Raw genomic sequence first — 22075 nt, forward strand, 5'->3', positions numbered from 1 at the left:
GTGAGACCGTCTCACATAAGTTTTTGTCTGATTTAATTTGGATATAAAATGAATAAGAGTCGGTGAATATTTAATTAAATATGTAAAATATTTTATATTTAATAAAATATGAGGGATATTTCTGAAATTTTTAAAGAACGTTTCATCATCATATGATTAATTTAGGTTATTTAACTTGGTGAGTATTTAATTAAATATGTAATATATTTTATATTTAATAAAATATGAGGGATTTTTTTGAAATTTTGAAAAACGTTTCACAGTCGTTTGACTAACTTGGGTTATTTAACTTTAATTAATAATATAGATATTTGTGACTTGTATATTAAGATCTTCATATATTAATTAACTCAAGTACGACATAAAATTTTAAATCTAAAATTTATGGTTAGATTAGCATTAATGTTAAAATAGTTGATTGAATTAAATCAAGTTTGTATAAAATAACTTATTTTCTTACTCGTACTTCATTTTTTAGTGAAATATTTTATGAAATAATGCTAGAAATTGTAGATAAACAAAAAAATCAATTGCTAATTTTGAACAAATATATAACAATGGATATAAGCTTGTATGTATTTATCATATAATACATAATACAATGATCAATAAATGTTGATCCCCGGATGAGACAATCTCCAATTTATATCTTCTATTTTTCATTTTCTACTCGAAATATTATTTAAGTCATATCTTTTAAATGTTGCAAAATACAATATTTTTTAACCTTTTCACTTCAAACGCACACACATATATATAATTACATAATATATCGTTCAAGTGTGTTTTCATTTGGTGTTTAACATTGCCAAATACTTCATTATTTCCTTTTAGTTTTTAATATAAGCAGTAAAATTACAATTCATATATGATAATAATAAAACAATTCAAATAAATTTAAAACACATAAACAAAATTTAGCATTAAAATTAATTAAAAATTCAAAATTTTTAAAAATGAAATGGACCAAATTTTTTAAAAAAATATAAGAAAAGATTGTTAAATCAATTAAGATTTTGATGTAAAACAAGGCAAAACTGAATTGTGTTAAACTGAATTAAATTAATTAAATTGGACTAAGTCGAGGCTAAACTAACGCAGATTAAAATTTATTGGTTTACCAAGTCAATTAATCGAGGAAATATTTATACATTCTCAAGGACATAAGTTTACATTGAGGAAAGCTAAACTGATATTTGTATAAGTTTTTTCGTACAAAATTGACCGAAAAATAGTGTATAATTGTCAGATAATGTTGATGTGGGCAAAAGACAAGCAAAAAAATATTTTTTTGAATGAATCTGTTTTGAAACTCGAACTGTTGAATTCAAATTCTATAAAGTGAGAACAAATTAGGTATAGGAAAGTCCTACGACTTTTACAAAAAATTCAAACATTTAAGCTTTCAAGTATCCGAACTAAACTCTTGTATTTTCTGAAAAATTGGAGAATAACTTTGGTCAAATTTTATTTTTGAAAGATGATCATCCTCAAATATGTATTTGAATGTTTTCAACTAAATATGAGAATGTTATTGTTTTTAAAAAACGTTTGACCGATGTTATTTTGCTCGTTACCTCGTATTTGCATTTAGGTTTATGGTAGGTTCAAATTTCCCTAGCAAATACAAGAGATTCATAAATTTCGACAAGAATTTATACATACTGTGTTAAAATAAAGAGATTTTAAAAATAGAACTTCCAGATAAAAATTAATATTTTAACTTATACTATATAACAAAATTTTAATTTAAAGAGATAAAATATCCTATCTGTCCCGCTCGATGTCCCAAACTTGGTAAATTATTACCAAAATTTTAAGGGAAATAACATTAGAAAAGTGGTACCCTATGAATAGGCCTATAAGGACTAGACACAAACTCGACTTTGAGTCTCCGGTCCATTCCTATCCAAAATAAGTGTTCCATTACGAGCTCATGTATTCTTCTATAAATAACAGGTTTGAGCGTTCAATTTATTCATTTATTATATTGGCTTTTAGCAGTAACCTTAATTGTCCTCTCATTATATTGTCGGTCTCTGACTTAAGCGTCGGAGGGGCTACGCCGTGACACCCTCTCGGCCCCCTTCTAATGCTCCCCTTCGTGATTTCAGGCCTAAAGTAAATTCGAGATCTGCATTCGAACTGCTATCACATATTGTAACCGAACCCTAAATTTTCAGTAAATATTAAAAAATATTCCCGGAAAAAAAAGAAAAGGAAAAAGAAAGGCATTTAATTGTGTATCAGATAATAAACGGGGGTCAAAAGATTAAAAGAAAAATCATCCAACTATTACAAAATATCACTATTTTAAATTTATTTTAAAAAAAGTATTTAATATCATTGGTTAATAAATTGTGGTCCCTTGGCCGGTAAAAAGAAGTCAGTTTGTGCAACTCTTAATGATTTATGAAAATTATTTGTAATTATTATTTCCCCCAAATTTTTTTTATATTTACTTATTCCCCATATCACGAAGTATTTTATGAGATATTTTCATAAATTTTTATACGTGAGATTGGTCAATCAGATCTATATCTACTATAAAAATTAATACTTTAAAAAAATAATATTTTACACGAGTCGAGTCGAGTTAGAAATATGTCCCATAAATTGATCCGCACCAAAAATAGTCCAAAGTGATTGCTTGCGTACCCAAAAAATGTAATCGTCATTACTAGGCTAAAAAAATAGCCTTTGAGTCGTATATATCAATCCTAAGATTACACTAAATAATTAGTTAAAAATTGTAACCAATATTTTCCAACGAAGCCTACGCATTAGCCTTTTTCCCATTCATAAAGAAAACCGGCAGCTTCATACATTAAATCAACACAACTTAAAGTGAAGAAACGAACAATATTACATGTGATGGGAGTTACATTTATATAAGGCATCAATCATACCTACATAGGATAACTAATCTGGTTTTCAAATATAATTTATAATTTTGGGTCTACGTTATTTTAATTTATTTGATTGAAATAACACCGTTATATAGTAGATCTCTTGTAAGACAGTTTAATAGATTTTTATCCATGATATAGTCAATTTTTCTCATATTTACAATAAAAAACAATATTTTTGAGTGACATAAACAGAAGAACTGTCTCACAAAATTGACTCGTAAAACCGTTTCGCAAAAATTTTGTGTGTGTTATATTGTCTAACAAAAAAGAAAAAACTATGAGAGCGAGTATTGCATTGTCTGAAATGACATTATTTCATGTATTTCGATACACAGAAGATGAATGTTGGTGAATTCGTTGATCATGATTTTGTGATATTAATTTGACGTTGTGGTAGTAAAAATATGAAGGAAAAAAAACAATTAATGATGCATTTAATATCTGATTTTAATGTTAGCACGCAAATTTTGGTTAAAAGCAAACCCCGTGAATTGAATTATGACTTATTGGATGATCCATACTTATTCCACTAACCCTAATTAATTATAAGTCAATGTCCGCTGGTCTTTTCATAATTTGGCGGAATATTTCACCCTACCTCAGGGGTACTGCCCCATGAGAAGATCAAAGGCCCAAATTTAACCACATATATGCGGGGTCCACCAATTCATATGCGGAGTCCATCAAATTTTTTAAAATCAACGGCCCAGATCTTGTGGGGCACTGCTCCCATAGGTAGCATCGACAGAACCTAATTTGGCTGTGTCTGTGTGTTTTATTTATTGATTTACCTCGTTTTTCGAGAAGCATATCCGTACGTACGTTGGATCTAATCAGCAATAGGTATTGCATGATCTTATTGCCTGTCCTATGTTATTATTTACGTAAAAAATTTGTGTGAGACAATCTCACGGATCGTATGTTCTGAGATGGATCTCTTATTTGGGTCATCTATGAAAAAATATTACTTTTTATATTAAAAATATTATTTTTTATTGTGAATATCGATAGAGTCGACTCATCTCACATATAAAGATTCGTGAGATCGTCTCACAAGATAACTATTCATTACTTATTACATCAATTAAGTGGAAAATAATATTAATATTATATATATAATCCAATTTCTGATAAAATTCCCAAAACCCTGTTAAGAATATCAATTACATTCCTATCGAATGGACAATAAATCCTGCCTGACTCAGAGCCAGATTTCGATACTTAGTTGTCTTCACTCGTTCTTTTAGTCCCAAACACCATGTGTTGGTTAATTTATTTAATCACAATATGTGCAAATTTTCTTACAATTAGCACCTCTTAGTCTTGTTCTTGGTTTTTCACAAAAAGATATTTCGGGAGAATATACTTTTATTAGTAAAATTACAAAACGCGCTAGATTTTTTTTTTAAAAAAAATCACGAAACATGATTATGTTTTTTATGCAACCAAATAAACAAGCAACCTGAAATAGAAAATCTAGGCGGATAATAGATAGTAGAGTTCGAATGCGCAACCATCGCTCCTGTGAACCCATAAAAGAAATGTGCATGATTGTCATATGTGTCGCGTGAAAAGAGTTAGAGACGTCGAAGAGTACACGTGCAAAGATAAAATGATTGTTTGAGTTTAAGAGTTAATGAGATCTTTTTTGAGCTTAATCACCCCAAATTAATGATCCTAACATTTAATTAAATATATTTTAAGCCCATTTTAATTTTTTATTAGAATTAATCATTTTAAAAAGGATCATAACCCATCAGTTTTGTTTCTTATTTTCAAATCGAATTTCTTTATCGTTTGGATATCATATCATTCACAAATTAGTCGAATCAATGATAATATACTATAAATATTTTGTTTTTATAAGTAATGTGTTTGATATTTGTATTTTGACATATTGACCGTCGGATTGATATATAGTATGTATATTGTAATAAAGTTTTTTTTTTTATATAAATATTTAAATAAAGTAAAACTATTTTTTTTTACATTATTAAGTTGGGCCGACAATATGTAGCCCAATCGCAATTCATCCAAAGAACTATTGGATTTGCTTAAATAAATAAAAGTACGGATTTGAAATTCATGTAATTCAAATTTATCAAGATAAATAGATTTAAAATACAATGTATTGATATACCGATATAAATTGTTCTAAATAATTATTCAATTTAGTTATATTATAAATATATTTATCATTAATTATACTCATCTTTTCGTTTGTGCCACACATTTAATACTAACGTCGGAGACTAGGTCTCTGTGAGACGAGTTAACCCTACCGATATTCACGATAAAAAGTAATATTTTTTCATGGATGATCTAAATAAGATATTCGTCTCACAAAATACGACTCGTAAGACCGTCACACACAAGTTTTTACAACATCAAGGTGGCGATTTAATTGTATTTTCTTCCAAGTACAATACAAATCAATTACCACAATCCAATGACATTGATCAATGGTTTTAGTCGTTGCCTCGTGCAACTACACGAGATTGAATATCAACCAATTTAGTCGTTAGATATCTCGTACTTTTTCAATTGGTGAGATATTATTTTGTCAATCAATCCGTTAACTTTGGTATGACTTGTATATTATATTCGGAAGACAAAATTTTATTGTATGATTGTATAATAAATAGGTTAGTATTGAAAATGAATATATCAGTATTGTCATAATTTTCTAATTTTTATTCTCTTTCAAGCTCGAACATTGCTCTTTCTTATTCAAATCAAGTATTATTTATTATTAATTACTTGTAACTTTTGATCCATGAACTGTTAAAGAGGAGGAGAAAAAAATGTAGTAAAAAAGGTTATAAAGTTGTGAGATTCTCCCTCAGAATATCACATTCCTCTTACCAAAGCCATAAACTAAAGTGCGATTCACACACATGATTCAAACGAAGTTTTAAAGCGAGAGATACCCCACTGGCTCCCCACTTAAACATGACTAAAGCAAAGTGTAAAGCACCCCTGACGACGAATCATACAGATTTCTTCACACACCGTCCCTTCCTACATTCTTTTCTTCTTCCTAGAGAAACCCATTGGGAAAAATAAAGATTTTGCCCCACTGCTGCTCCAAAGTATCCATCTCTGTGTACCCCTTTCTTTATTGTGTGTATATATTATACATACACCAATTAACATGTTCTTTTACGCTTTATCCGGGGAAATTCAAACGGGTTTTGATGGTTCAGTAAGTTTCAGAAGGAAAAAGAAGAAAAAGAGAAGATTTTTACTTGTAGCGTGTTAATATGGCGAGTTCAAGTGGGACCAAAGATGTGGGCCTGCAAAGATCTTTGTCGAGGAGGATGACAAAAATGGCCTCCACGGTGGAGGCCGGTGATGAGAACACCGCCGTGGACAGTGAGACTGTGCCGTCATCTCTTGATTTCATTGCCCCTATCCTGCGTGTGGCCAATGAGATTGAGCCAGAGAACCCCCGTGTTGCTTATCTCTGTAAGATCGAGTATATATTGAAGTTTGACACACTTGCACGCGTACTGTATTTTCATTTAATTTTGTCGTCTGGTTTGCTAGGATTGTAGTGTTTCATCTATTGTCGGCACAAACCAATCAAATAATTGTTATCTAAATATTGAATTGATGTCTTGGATTTGAGGAAAGTTGGATGCCATAAAATCTATGCAAACCTTTGGGGTTAAATGACGTGGTAGAGTGATTCTTGCCATAGTTTGAATACGGATTGTTTGCAAATTCTCACCATAGTATGAGCACAGATAGTTTGCTCGTTCTTTTGTGGTTTTGAGACTATTTTCCATTAAGTTGCTGTGCAGTTGAAGCATATTGTAGGAAGTATGACCGTTTGATCTTTTTTAGCAGTTTTCAATTTTTTTCCTACTTCAAGGAACTTTAATATACTTTGTGGCTTCGATAGTTGACTGATATTTTATGTTTATTTGATTGCCATCGAAGATGATCTCTGTGACTGTATCTATCTTGTTAATATTGTACTGCATACTTATAACATTCACAATCAGGTTTTTCGTAGTTTGAAAAATTATCATCTGACATATCCATACCATACTGTTCCGTGCTGTTCTTTTCTTTTAGTTAAGAAAACAATATTTGGTTATTTCATTTATGAACTTAATATAATGCATAGAGGGATTACAACTGAGTTGTTTCTACTCTCTTTTTCAAAGGGAAAAATCTGCTCTGTTCCTGCTAAATATCCCCTCGATGAAGATGCAGTGTTTGCTAGTTTTTCTAAGTCATTAATTGCTATCCAATTTCAAGTTTTTCTCATGTAAGTCCTTGATGCCACCGCAGAATGTAAATAGTTGGACTTCAATCCATGTATATCTGGAAAATGAACTTTGTTTTTTTTTGGTAAGAAAATTCTGGTAAAGCCGCAATACATCCGATTTTCTCATTCCCAACTGTCGTGTTTACCCTCTCTCACAGTTTATGTTCTCTTCTACCTCTTCTTTGATTTTTGTTGCTACTTCTCAGAATAAGAAATCTGATATAGACACAGGCAATTTTAATCTTTTGTATCTGGATTTTTTTAAACTTGAAACCATGCAAAAGAATTACCCGTGTATAAAATCTTATTATTGATTGCGTAGATAGTATGTTCAGAAGTTAACTCGTTTTCTTCTTTTTTTATTTTATTTTTGAAAATACTTCTCTTAGGTCGCTTCCATGCATTTGAGAAGGCTCACCGAATGGATCCAACTTCAAGCGGACGGGGTGTTCGGCAGTTTAAGACGTATTTACTACATAGACTTCAAAAGGTGGGTCTATTATACTTAAGTTGGTTTTGACATTCATCGATGCGATATCTAGAAATCCAAAGAAGACTTAAAAGTGTATTCTAGGTGAAACTTAACCAAACTCCATTTACTTTCTTTTAATGGCTGAAGTAAATTGAAGTTCTACAATCCTGAGTCTTATTCTCAAATCAGAATGTATAGAATTCATCAGTTAAGGTAGTGTTTGTTCCGAAGGACACAACTTATGGGCTTTGTTTAGTCCAACATTTGACTCGAGTACGGTGATAATCGGAGTTAATAATAATAATGTTATTCTCATCTTTCAATTTATTATCCCCCATGTTATAGATCCTTATCATCTCATCCTATGAGCTAAGCAATGCTTAATTTGTTTATCAATCAACTCATTGATAACTTAATGTCACCTTAAGTTCTGTAAATAAGAGTAAAATGTGATATTTCATAGTTACGTTACTTTTTTCCTATTAATATTTCATATAGTGGTGTCCTAATTTCAAATTTCCTACGTTATATGAAGTTTATGACAATGAATCACCAGAAAGAAATGTGCAAAAATTCAGACATTATGGAGTTATCTTCATATTATTTATCTCTTATAGCTTGATGTATTTTTTGATTTGATTCGCATTTATCTTTACGTCTTTAATGATCACAGGAAGAATTTGAAGCAGCACATGTACTTGCTAAAGATGATCGTGGAGAAATCCAGAAATATTACCAGAACTTCTGTGAGAAAAACATAAGAGAGGACCAACATACAAAAAAACCGTGAGGCTTTACCTCAAACCAATGCTATTTTTTAGATCCACATTTTAGGACTTTATGGTTACTGGTTAATTATTGTTTTTTTTTTCCTTTTAAAGGGAGGAGATATCTAAGATTTATCAGACTGCTACTGTGTTGTATGATGTGCTGATGACAGTGGTACCTTCATCAAAAGTTGATCACGAGGTTTGATTTATGGTATTTTCCGTGGTTCTCAAAATTTTAGAGTATTTTTTACTGCAGTGTCTAACCATATATTTGCACTTGATTAATACAATGTATGCAGACCCAAAGATATGCTAAGGACGTTAAGAAGAAGAAAGTGCAATACGAGCACTACAATATTCTTCCCTTGTACGCTGTCGGAGTTGAGCCAGAAATTATGAAACTTCCTGAGGTTATATCTTGAAGATGCTCCTGGAATATCAAGTGATGTCTACAGATATCTATGTTGTTTTTTAGTCATGGTTTATTTACTATTAATTTCTTGACCAGATTAAAGCAGCCCTCCGGGCAATTCGTAATCTGGAAGGTCTTCCATCATTTCTATTGATTTAACAGGGATGGTTTCTTATTTTCATATTTCTTTTATCTTATACTTCATTTTATCGCATAATTTTGTGTCGTATTGTAATAAGCAATTGATATTTAAAATATCATGATCAAGATATGATCTTTTTTTTGTAAATATGCTTAAAAAATAATTTGTGTCTTAATCATTGTATCGGTTGAAATATTGATTATCCAAACTAAATAGGCGAATATTAATTACATTTATAATGGTCCAACTGTGAAAAGGAAATTTATTTTTCAATTATAATCACAATCTCAATTTTCAGGGAAAACCATTTTAGTTAAAATAATATTAGGATAAAACTTAAAACTCAAATCACAATTTTAATCAATCTAACCAAACATATTATTATTATTATTACTATTATTTATTTTTCATTATTCCATATCCTATTGATTAACTCTAGCAATCCTAGCATTACTTTTTCATACATAATCACAGTAAATGCGTCCAAAAGTAATACGAGATATTCATATTTCCCAAGTATTTACACATCCCTAGTTTTCATCATATAGAGTGGCATAGAGTCATAGACCTTGACTTATCGGGACATATGAGTATCTAAGTTGGTTAACTGTAAGAAACATGCCATTCTTGAATCTTTGCAGGAGGTTGCGTTGATGTTTTTTTCCAAATAGTTGGAAATGCATCCTTTTTGAATCAGAAATAAGCATTTTGAGTATATCGCACACTGCCTGTTTATGTTTATTAGGCTAGAGCTTCGACCTAGCACCATCTGTAGGCCATTTGTTTTCTCGTCCATTTTCCCGTTAACCACATCAGTGCAAATAATCTCATTTATATGGCTAAGCAGACGACATAGTGCTGAGACTCAGATAGAATTTGTCTTGTGTCCGAACTAGTGTGTGCTTTGTCGGATAGAGGCGGAGACTTAGGACCACATACTTATTCATTGCCCTTGCTCGAGCTATCTTTGGTTAAGAGCTTTGGAGGAGATGAGCTTGGTTTGTGTAGTCCTAGGATCTTTGCACGAACTTTTTGCCGCAGATCTTGGACGCGATCTTGGCCGAAGGGATATAATTTTTTGGACAATGGTAGTTAATTGTATTTGCTGGTCAATTTAGCTGGAGCGGAATAGAAAGAATTTAATAATTTAGAAGAGTTGATTGAGGAGTCTGGGACAAGATTAAGATTCAGGTATCTGGCAGGATTGGGAAACACTTAGGCTATGTTTGGTAGCCATCGCGTTTGGTTCATTTTTTATTTAGTCTGCAGGCCCTTGATTATGATTAAAAGCCTGTACTATTCAAGTTATTTGTGTGATTAAATATCTCTCCTCAAAGGTGTGATAATGTATAATTTTTGAATAATGATCATGATAAGATTGTATATTGACCATAATACCCTTAAATTGTCTTCTTCAATAATATAAAAATTAAAATTAGTGAAAATTTAATAATTAATATAATATTTTTTATAAATTAATTTCATATATTTTTATTATTTTCAATCATTTTAAATAAAATAAATTGTAATGCAAATCTATCTTAAATTAAATTTTTAATCTTGTTAATTAATTCTTTTATGAAAATAATATTTATTAAATTCTCATTTATTTTGTTTATTGATTTAAATTAATTTTAATAAATGTAAATTATAATTATAAATATTTAATTATCTATCAAATTATTTTAAGAATATTTATAATTATTTTAAAAAAACAATAATATTGTAATTATTACAAAACTTTATTTAACATTAACATTCAAAATATTATTGTTATTTTAAATATTAAAGTAAATGCATATTTACAAATTTATTTCTAATAAATATATTTAAATTAATTTTAATAAATGTAAATTATAATTATAAATATTTAATTATCTATCCAATTATTTTAAGAATATATATTTGATTAGCACTTGGGGCATTTTGGTCATTACAATAAAATTAACAAAATTAATCCATAATTTTAAAATCATACCAAACACCATGTTATTTGTCCCTCCATACTATTAATCAATATATCTCATTTTTTAATCATTCTAATTACTAATCATTTACGTATCTCATCACACATACCAAACGGAGTCTTAGAGTTCAAGAATTTCTCGATATCAGATTTATGAAATTATATTTGTTATTGATATGATCAGTACCTTGCAGATTTATTGTCTGCATTTTGTAACTATTAATTTTATTATTTAATATAATATTGTTTCCTAAAAAAGAATTTTTCTCGTGTCCTTACTTGTGTTTTGCTCCTTCCGACGTTGGAATAATCGGAAGAAATTGAATAGAAGACTAAATAAACACAAAATAAAACAAAACAAAATGAAAAGAAAAGTTTATGAAAAAACTGTATGGCTAATCGATATCTCAGGGATCTTGGCTTAGGGAGACAAACAACTAAAAAATATTTATTCTAAAACTTTAACTTCAATGGAACTTTTAACATCGTAAGTTTACTCATTCAGCGTTCTGACTTGACTCCAGTTCAACTTTATTCATTTTTTTTTTCTTTTAACATATTCATGACTTGGGCAGTTCATTACATAATGCTTTTGTTCATTTTTGGGTATTAAAGAAAGGAAATGTAGCAAATCAGCGGGAGCACTTGATCTTGCTTCTTGCAAATATGGATGTAAGAAAGAAAAATCCTCATAGCTATGAGCAAGTGAGTATTTCATCCATCCTGTAATAGCATCAATGAAACCAGATAACTGTAACATGTTTACAATCCCCTCACCTCTATTTTTTAGAACTGCATGCAATTTCTTTTCTTTATGCTGTATCTCGAATATTGATGATACATGTTACTGCAGTTGGATGACGAAACAATCAAGGAATTGACGGACAAAATTTTCAAAAATTATCGGTCATGGTGTAAATACTTACATTTTGACCCAATTTTATGGTAAGTTGAATTCTTTACAGCTACATTATCACCTAATAGGCTAATACCAGGTGATCATAATCAATCTTATTTTCTAGCAGGTCTCCTCGGGATAATAGGAGGCAACAGGCACAACTTCTTCATATTGGACTTTATCTTCTGATTTGGGGTGAAGCTTCAAATATTCGTTTTATGCCAGAGTGCATCTGCTTTATTTTTCACCATGTATGTTGCTTTCAGTAATTAACTATTACATCTTCCTCGCTATGACATTATATATGTTTATAGTTTGTGTATAGTGTCAAGAAAAGGGAAATGTTATGTTGCTTGTCTGTCTTGTTTTTAATCCGTACATATATCACACGATGTTAGTGACTCAGAGGTCTGGCTTCAAATTGGATGTGGTTATGTATTGCATTTTATCTTGTTTGTTCTCATATAGAATTTTGCTCAGCATGTGAGAGCGAGCTTGTAGTTTTTAAAAGCGTGCGCCTGGCTGCGCCTAGACGACAAGCCCAGCCGGGCGCACCCATTGCGCTGGAAACAAGCTTGCTTAAAGCGTGTGCCTCTGCCTAGGCATGAGGCTCCGAGAGGTGCAGAAGTATGCGCTTTAAAGAAGTGAGCTGATATTTTATAGGTAAATAAAAATTAACTTGAACCCAACCAATTTTGAAGCCTAATTAGCAAAACCCATGGCTATTTAATGATAGAAAAAACCCCATCGTCACTCATGACTCATCATTGTTTTGGACGACGACGACAACAACGATGACAATCATATAGTTGAGGAGGATGAAGAGGAATTTGAAGATTTAGATATTTGAGATTTTTTTCTTAACATACCATGAATTAATGACTAACTAATGAATTTTAGATGATTACTTTTTTTCCTTGTTATGATTTATGTTAGATTATCTATTAATGTATTTTTATTTATAATGTTTGCTATCTTTGTGAAAATATTTAATTTATGTAATATTATAGTATAAATCACTTTATATTTATTGAATTTTAAAATTTATGTCAAATGCGCTTTACTTCTATAAAGCGTGCGCTTTGTCTTGCTCCTCAGGCTCTAGGGTACCCTAGCGCTTTAGAGCGTTCTGTGCCCTAAATAACTATGAGCTTGATGATGAAATTAAATTAATAAATTTTTCCTCTCTCATCCTAGACCTTTAGTGCGTCTTACGCCCTAAATAACTATGAGCTTGATAATGAAATTAAATTAATAAATTCTTCCTCTCTCAACAGTTAAACCCTTTATGGGAAGGTAGTCATCTTGTCGTAAGAGTAATTTTATGCTTTAAAATAACATCTTGGCCACAGATTGTTTTCTTCGACACATTTGCTATACATTCTTTGATTTTGTATGTTTCGTGACTTACAGCTTTTAATAATCATTAAAAGGATTCTCTCCTATTTTAAAATAATGAAATGGTTGGCAAGATTATTTTTAAATATCTCGAATCTATTTTTTATTGATGAATTCTTATTGTTCATCAGTCACCTGTCCACCACGTATCGGTTTTTGTGTGTGTTTGTCTTCTTTAATGGAAATTGTGATAAAAGCTTTTGTTTTTCCTTTTTGACTTTGTGGATTAGTTGTCCGCTTTTTTGTAGCAATTAGCTTTTATTTATTTAATATAATATCGTTTGCTATAAAAAAAAAATTGTGATCCTCATTTCTTCTGCATACAAGATGGCAAAAGAGATGCATGGATATCTGTTTGGCAATGTCCAACAAGTCACTGAAGATAATCTTAAAGGTGAAGAAGCATTTCTCAAGGATGTTGTGACACCTATTTATGAGGTTCTTCGCAAGGTACATCCTTATTTGCCTACTTTTGGTCATATATATTGTTTTGCTGTCTAAATCAATAATCTTCATTCATGAAGGAAGCCAGTGGAAACAAAGATGGGAAAGCAAGCCATTCAACCTGGAGAAACTACGATGATCTTAATGAATACTTTTGGTAATTTAAAGGATTATCAATCCTATCTTTCTTGTTTAGTAGATCTCTCTTTCATTGATTTATGTATATTTGTTCTTGACGTTCCTTTTACTCCTGTAGGAGTGAAAAGAGTAAAAAACTACATTGGCCATTGGATGGAAAAGGTGATTTTTTTGTGCATCCAGACACGGCTAAGCCAGCAAATAAGGTATTTTCTGTGATAGTTTGTACTCAAAAAGAGAAGTATAAGGGTTTTCTTATCATGTCTCATCCTCATTTTTCTTGGCATTTCTTCTTTATAAATTGAAACTACCCTAAATTACCTTCAGGTGGAGTTTGATATGGTTTTCAATGCAATACATAGCATTGAACTAGGAATTTTAGATGTGACTTGATGCATTAATTTCAACATGCTGTTTGTGGTGAAGTTAACTTCCCATGTATAATTATTTGATGAACACATTCACTTGACTTCTGTGGCCACTTCTTAATCGATAACAGCTGAACTGCCTTACCTGATATCCTGGCATGTCTTTGTTTTTAATCTAGTTACATGAAAACTAATTTTTTCAAAAATAAAAAATAAAAGTAAAAGAGATTGTTGCTCAATCACATAACATTCTTTGATTGATCTCTTGGTATCAAGGCTCATGGTGAGAGAACCTTAGATCTCGTAACATAAGATTATAAGATTGTGAATAATTTTCCTGATAATTTTGTTAATGCAATTCATCTCTATTTATAATAGAGCATAATGATTAAAATAAAGTTGATTGAATTCTAACAAAAAATAAAATATCACCATATCCTAACAAAAAAAGAAAAGATCACCATATCCTAACCATAAATAATCACATATTGTAACAAAAAATGAAACAACATATCCTATTTCTAAATAAAATATGATAGCATATCAATTTATTATTTGGGTTTGACTTTCCCTCTTGTTGCAATGGGTCATTACGTATAAGGTCTGGGACATTATTCAGCCCTTGAAGATCATGGTTGTCATCAACCATGAGGGAAGGGTACGTGACTGTCAGCGCGAGGAGGCACTTGGATCTCTGCAAGAATGGTTGTTGTTGTTGTAGTATTTCAAGGATTAAGTACATATGGCGCTTGTTCTTAAATTCCTCTCACGGTAACCCTGAACGATGTTGTCTAACTAAAATGAGAGTTGGATCCTGCTCTGAAGGTAGAAAGATTTGATTGTTTGCATCATCTAAACAATTGTCAAATCCAATCATATGTGTGTGGTGTCGAAAAAATTGTTTGCATCGTCTAAACCATCCCAACAGATTTGATTGGATTTTATACTAGGAGAATCTAGTTTCGAATGGTGAGGCACATTGAGATGGCCATTGTTGCCGCCTCGTTGTCCTTTGGAATGCTTGTCGGTGGTGCCCCATTGATTGGTGTTGTTTTCGCTTTGATCTCGTTCTTTCGAGCGCATGCTGTCAGATATTTGGAAATCTCCTCCAACTTATCCAAAAGAGCTTGTTGCTGTTTCTCTTCAGCTACCTTGTACTCCTGTTAACTTTCTACCAATGCTTTAAAGTTTTGTTGAAAAACCCATAACGATTGGCTCTGGCACCAATTTGTTATGTTCCCAAGTAATGAATCACATTGTGGGGCGATTTATGTGCCGATCATAATCCATGATGTTTTAAATTTGAAGTTCATTAAAAAGAACATTTCGATCTATTAGTTTGAAAGTTCATTGGGAGAGAATCCTAAATCTGGTGACACAAGATCGCAAATAATTTTATCAATGCAATTTATCTTATTTATAATAGAGTACAATGATTCAAATAATAATAAACAAATACTAACAAAAAATAAAATATCACCATATTCTAACAAAAAAGAAAAGATCACCATATCCTAACCATAAATAATCAACATATTATAACAAAAATAAAAGATAACAAAAATCTTACTTCTAAATAAAATGTGATAGCATATCATTTTCTTTGGGCTTGACTTTCCATCTTGATGCAATGGATTACTACGTGTAATGCCCATGACTGATATCAAGTAATTGCCATGAATTTCTTTGATTGGTAAAAAAAAAGTATCACCATTGTTTGATCTGAAATGAGGCCAACCGAATGTAGTTTTTTGTGAAATGTATAAACAAGAATAAATAAATTTTGAAATCAACAAAATATCTTTTTGTTTCGATCAGTTTCCAAGTGATATGGTTTTTTAGACTTAATGATTAAAAAATTATAAATATTAAGAATTGGAATATTAGGTTCATTTTCCTGATGGGTGAGGGGCATCATATACCAGAAAAGATCCACCACCAAGTTACTACTACTCCTACCATTTTTTTATAGAATGCTTTTCCCTTTTTCTTTTCTTTCCATTTTTTTTTTCATATTTCAAGGTGAGATGGTAAGCACAAGAAACTGGATAATCTTGGTGGGGTGGCTTCAGTATTATATTGCATAGTCAATTTTCAAATTTAGCAGATTAAAGCACCTTGATCACTTTGGGGTGCGCATCTTGTTATTAAAGCGATAATTTCTTCTGATGTTGGATTGGACTATTACTTCAATAGCGATAAGAGCCAAGAAGGTTGCTAAAAAATGATCTGATATGCATTTTAGATACCTAATGAAAGTGTTACTTCTTTTCTTACCACCTATATGCACTATTCTATCTGATAAATGAAGAAATACGTGCACCGGTTTCGTTTGGTCTTGCTGAAGGATAACCAGCCTGTGGGAAAACCCAAGACAAATTTTGTTGAAGTGCGTACATTTTGGCATCTTTATCGGGACTTTGACAGAATGTGGATTTTTTTTATATTGGCTCTTCAGGTACCTCAATTTCATACATCTTTCTGTTAATTTTTCCTTGCATAGATTTGTTGGCTTATATTATCTTAATTGATGTTATGTTGATGATCAGCTTTAAGAAAAATTCCCTAGCATTCAAATCATAGAGCACAACTGAAGAAGGGTTTTTGGTAGAAGAATACGAGGAAAAAAGGTTTTGGAACTAATTATATTTTAATTAATGCCTTCTAATGGAAGAATTTAGAGCAAATAACTTAATTGGGGAGTTGATGCGTGCCTGAGAGATAGATAAAGTGGGATGATCCATAATGGACGTAAATAGTTTGTCTCCATCAATTTAAAGCTACATTGAATCACTGAATGACATTGAATCGTCAGCCTTATTACAATGGTCTTTTTATATCCTGGATTTGTTATTTATGGTTTGTATATTATGTTATATTTGTTGTTTGTCCTGCTATAGTTTGTGAGGAATGACAATAGGGTTGTAATTGAATAAAATGAAGATTTTTATTAGCAATTTCTGTTAAAAGGTGTTCGAGTAAAACAGAAAGAAACCCTTGTAACTTCATATTTTAATGTATTTATTTAGCATCTTCGTCCGAGGACCACAACGCTATGAAAGGTCGTTATTGGATTATTTTATTCATTCATACAGTACCTATTTTTTTTCTTTATTTTTCCTTGGTTGGCTGGTTCGTGTAAATATGAGCCCTCCTTTATATTTCAGGCAATGATAATAATTGCATGGCATCAACGTGGATCCTCAAGCGGTCTTTCTGATGATGATGTCTATCGAAGTGTTTCAAGCATATTTGTCACTGCTGCCTTTTTAAATTTTTTGAGGGGTACTTTTGATTATCTTTTATGTGTTGACTATTATGTACATGTTCATGTTTCTATTTCTGTCTCTTTGATCTTTTGGTTTTTGTTTCCTCTATCTCGGTATCTAAAGTCTCTAACCAGTGTCAGCTGAAATAAAATTCCCTACATGTCTATCTTCTTTTCATGCAGCTGTCCTGGATATAGTCCTTAGTTTTAATGCTTGGAGGAGCCTGAAGTTATCCCAGATACTCCGGTATCTCCTGAAATTTATAGTTGCTGCATTTTGGCTAGTGGTCATGCCAGTTACTTATTCAAGATCTTTTCAGAATCCAACTGGGTTACTGAAATTCTTCAATAATTTGGGAGCAGATTGGCAGGGCCATTCATTGTACTATTACTGTGTTGCTATTTATTTAATACCAAATCTATTAGCTGCCTTTCTGTTTCTATTTCCTTTCCTGCGGAGATCCATGGAACGTTCTGATTGGCGTATCATTATCATGTTGATGTGGTGGGCTCAGGTATGTTTTATTCAAATATGTGCTATTGATGAATTTGATGTTAAAGGATAATTTCGAGTGTCATCACTGTATTTCAGCCAAAGCTATATATTGGAAGAGGCATGCATGAAGACATGTTTTCTCTTCTAAAGTAAGAAGCATATGGATAGAAGTTCTGAATGAGTTCAAGTTCATTTTTCCTAGTTTTGCTTAATTTAACCGTAACCTTCTTTATGTTTAGATACACGCTCTTTTGGATTACACTGCTAATAAGCAAGCTAGCATTCAGCTTTTATGTTGAGGTAATCTCTTTGAGTATTGTAGGAATTTCATATTTTATTTCTTAGATATATTGAGCGACACTTGGTAAGTGTTGGACTTATTTAGTTATTATAGCATTGAGCATGTATTTCTCTCAAGCCATAGGCTTCAACCCTAGACATTATGATCCTGTAACGAGAACTATTCTTCAGCTATTTCTGAGCATTATTTTCACTGTTGTATAATGATAGAAACTTTATGTTGCATATTCATTGTTTATTGAAGATAGAATTGTACATACAAAGATTGATAATATCAGTCTTCTAAGATTGCTTTTATGCATCAGATTTTTATATGAATCGATATAAAAGGTTTCTTACTCCAAGAATGCTTGGGTGGATTGGAGAATGCATGGAGAAACACGATATACGTTCTGTAAATATGTATTTTGACTCTCATTTCTAGCGTCCAAGACCAAAACAAGCCTTTATCCCACTAATTTGGATCGGCTATATGGATTCTCCTATGTATTTGCTCCATCTCCTCCTATTATATCCTCATATATACGCAGATAAGTGTATCATGTTTAATTGTAATTATCCAAGTCTTTTTGGTCTATTATTCGTATATTAATATTGATATTAGTCATTGTCTCACATCTTTTAACTGGAGCCTCTGTTGGTTGTCTTTATACGTATTCATGTTTTCTCAAACGTCTCTCTCTCAATTTTTCTTCGATAGGCGCAGCCCAAACTTTTCTCTATTATACTCGTTTTTTAGCCTATCCATGACTGTATGTCCGCACATCCACCTTAGCATCCACATCTATGCGATTCCGAGATTTTGGTTATATGCCCATTTTACTGCCCAGCATCCTGATTCATATAACCTAGCATACCTATCCGTTATTTTTCCAAAACTTCCCCTTGAGTTTTAGGGGTACCTTAGGTTTACACAGAATAAAAGATGCGCTTTTTCACTTTGACCATCTTACTTATATTTTGTATGATAAATCTCAGTCAATACCCCATCTTTTTGTAAAATGATCCTAGATACTTAAAGCCTAAAGGTCTCACTCGCCGGTAATTCGACGTTGTCTTGCTGCTCCTAGTGTTGCTAAACTTAAAAAACATGTATTCTGTCTTTGCTATATAGCAAGTCTAAAATTTTTCTCTTCCAACATTTATTGCCAACTTTCAAACTTAACATTTACCCCTTCACGAGTTCATCCACCAAGACAATGCCATATGCAAACAACATGCACTACGACATTATGTCTGGTGACTTCATTGACAAGCACAAAAGATAAGGGCTTAAAGTTGATCCTTGATGTAGCTCTTTTGTTATAAGAAACTTTTCAATTAATCCTCCCGAGGTCCGCACTTTGTCACTACGTCCTTATACATGTCCTTGATGACTTCAATAAATGCTACTCTTATGCCTTTTTTTCCCCAATACCTTCCACGTCATTTCTCTCGGCACTCTGTCGTAGGTCTTTTCTAGGTCGATAAACACCATGTCTAAGTCGCACTTCTTCTTTCGATACCATTTTACGTGAAAAAACAATAAATTTTTTTTAACTTCTGTACATATTTTTTTACTTTGCGTGCGGCCGTGCAGCGGATATCAATTTATATCTATCTATAAATAAATAAATCCTATCACAAAATAAAACAATCGTATACAAAAGATAAGATTTGATTTAATCTAGTCTCAATATTTCTACACTTCTCCTCAAGCTTGGCTTTAGATGTTGATGAGACAATAGTTGTGAATAAAAAACTCACACGCTTTTTCTGTCAGGCCTTTAGTGAGTAGATAAGCTAGCTGATGAGAAGTGATAACATATTCAATGGCCAATCCAACTTTTCTTTAATGAAATGTGGATCTACTTCCATGTGCTTTGTCCTTCATGATGGACATGATTGTGAACTATACTGATGGTAGACTCTTATCGCAATATAGCTTCATCGGGCTTTCAAATCCAATCCTCAACTCTTTACCTTCTTTATCCGAATGAGTTCACATATCACATGTGACATGGCCCTATATCCAGCTTCTGCATTGTTCCTAGCCACAACCGATTGTTTCTTGCTCCTCCAAGTGACCAAATTTCCCACAATAGTGTACAATATCCAAATGCTGATTTTCGACCTTTGATTAAACTGGTCCAATATGCATCGGTGAATCCTTATATTTCCCTGTCGTCGGTGAATCCTTTTATTTCCCTGTCATTGGTTTTTGGCGAAGAATAAACGTTTTCCAGGTGACAATGTCAAATATCTCAAGATTCAATACATATCATTGGGATGACCTTGACGTGGAGCATGCATATATTGGCTGACTAAGCTTACTCCAAATGCAATGTCTGGCCTTGTATGCAAAAGATAGACAAGCCTTTTTTTCCCTTGTCAACTAATTCACTTTCCAGCATATTTTCTTTATTACCAAGTTCAATTGGGGTCTTGCTTGGTTTGCATCCTAGCATTCATGTCTCTTCCAAAAGATCCAAGGCGTGTTTCATTTGAGAAAGAAAAATATCTTCCTCGCTCCTTGCTGCTCCATCCCTAAGAAATATTTTAATGCTCCAAGATCTTTGACTTCAAACTCTTTGGCCATCATCAGTTTGATTTTGTTCATTTCTTCATTATCATCTACGGTGATAATAATATCAACATAGACAAGGATCACGATGATCTTCTCCTTCTCAGAGTGTTTTACAAACATTGTGTGGTCAGCTTGTCCCTGTTTGTAACCAAATCTCTTGATGGCTTTTGAAAACATGTAAATTATGCTCTAGGACCGTTTTAAACCATAGAGATTTGTTAAGTTTACAAACAATTAAAAATATAGAACTCATTTTCCAACTCACCATTTAAAAATGCATTTTTAATATCAAATTGATGCAAAGGCCAATCAAGATTTACTGCCAAAGAAAGAAGGATCCAAACGTATCGAGTTTGGCAACAAGGGCAAAAGTCTCATTATAGTCAATCCTGCAGGTTTTTGAAAAGCCTTTGGCCAACAGACGGGCTTTATGCCTTCCTACAGTGCCATACACCTTATATTTGACAGTGAAAACCCATTTACACCCCACCACACATTTGCCTTGTGGAAATCTCACCAAGTCCCATGTTTTGTTTTCTTAAGGGCATTCATCTCTTCTAGGACATTAACTTTCCACTCCAAAACTCTCAATGCCTCCTCGATAGACCTGGGAATAAATATATTAGATAGATTTGAAGTAAAACATGAAATGGATGAGATAATTTTGAGTAGGAGACAAAATGGGAGATAGGATGTTGAGTACAATTCCTGACACCTTTTCTAACAGCTATTGACAAGTTTAGATCAAGAATGAGATTAGATATACCTGGTTCTTTGGGAGGTTCCACTATCGAGTGATTCGCTTGATCGTGAGTAGGATTCATGACTTCTTTCTCAATCTGAGATTTTTTCCTGCGATAGTAGACTTGTAGTTCTTTCTGTCTAGGAACATTTGCTGTCGTCATTCCATGCGGGCCGAAGCATATGGTTTCCGGGTTGGTTAAGTGATGTTAATGAAAATACTAATTCATTATTCTTAACAATAGGTCCCGGAAACTTTTTGGTTTATCATGCTATTGGTCTGGGTTTACATACAACTACATTGATCTTGGTAAAAAGTGCTTTAGATGCACGCGGTTCCAAGTTAATGCCAGATAAAAAAGATTTTGGTTATAGTTTTCTGTGCGATTGCTCGGGGACAAGGGGGTACTTGTGATATTTAAGCATGTGACACATTTTATTTGGCCGTTTTTTGGATGTTAAATACTATTGGATGTGTTACTTTTTATTGGCATTGGAAGCACAT

The 22075-nt window shown here is 32.1% G+C and overlaps 2 protein-coding genes across 5 annotated transcripts in view; both read left to right on the plus strand.

Moving 5' to 3' along the window:
- The first annotated feature begins 5771 nt into the window (after positions 1 to 5771).
- LOC142536564 (putative callose synthase 6) lies at positions 5772 to 10404 on the plus strand. Its single transcript, XM_075641939.1, has 6 exons — positions 5772 to 6380; positions 7581 to 7681; positions 8337 to 8449; positions 8545 to 8632; positions 8733 to 8843; positions 8942 to 10404. The coding sequence occupies exons 1-6, from the start codon at positions 6176 to 6178 to the stop codon at positions 9002 to 9004; spliced, it is 681 nt and encodes a 226-aa protein (XP_075498054.1). The 5' UTR covers positions 5772 to 6175; the 3' UTR covers positions 9005 to 10404.
- A 659-nt stretch (positions 10405 to 11063) lies between these two features.
- Positions 11064 to 22075, plus strand: part of LOC142536531 (callose synthase 7) — a 29679-nt gene continuing 18667 nt past the window's right edge. The window contains exons 1-11 of one of the 4 annotated variants that reach the window (XM_075641933.1): positions 11064 to 11658; positions 11807 to 11898; positions 11976 to 12102; positions 13577 to 13699; positions 13774 to 13850; positions 13950 to 14037; positions 16511 to 16657; positions 17367 to 17484; positions 17651 to 17982; positions 18060 to 18112; positions 18203 to 18263. In XM_075641933.1, coding sequence (XP_075498048.1) covers positions 11620 to 11658; positions 11807 to 11898; positions 11976 to 12102; positions 13577 to 13699; positions 13774 to 13850; positions 13950 to 14037; positions 16511 to 16657; positions 17367 to 17484; positions 17651 to 17982; positions 18060 to 18112; positions 18203 to 18263 — 1257 coding nt within the window. In that variant the 5' untranslated portion in view covers positions 11064 to 11619. The remainder of the gene's footprint in view (positions 11659 to 11806; positions 11899 to 11975; positions 12103 to 13576; positions 13700 to 13773; positions 13851 to 13949; positions 14038 to 16510; positions 16658 to 17366; positions 17485 to 17650; positions 17983 to 18059; positions 18113 to 18202; positions 18264 to 22075) is intronic. The other 3 variants (XM_075641937.1, XM_075641936.1, XM_075641935.1) reach the window with 3 other exon arrangements.

Source organism: Primulina tabacum, chromosome 2, assembly GCF_025594145.1.
Source record: "Primulina tabacum isolate GXHZ01 chromosome 2, ASM2559414v2, whole genome shotgun sequence".
In the NCBI taxonomy this organism is placed as follows: domain Eukaryota; kingdom Viridiplantae; phylum Streptophyta; class Magnoliopsida; order Lamiales; family Gesneriaceae; genus Primulina; species Primulina tabacum.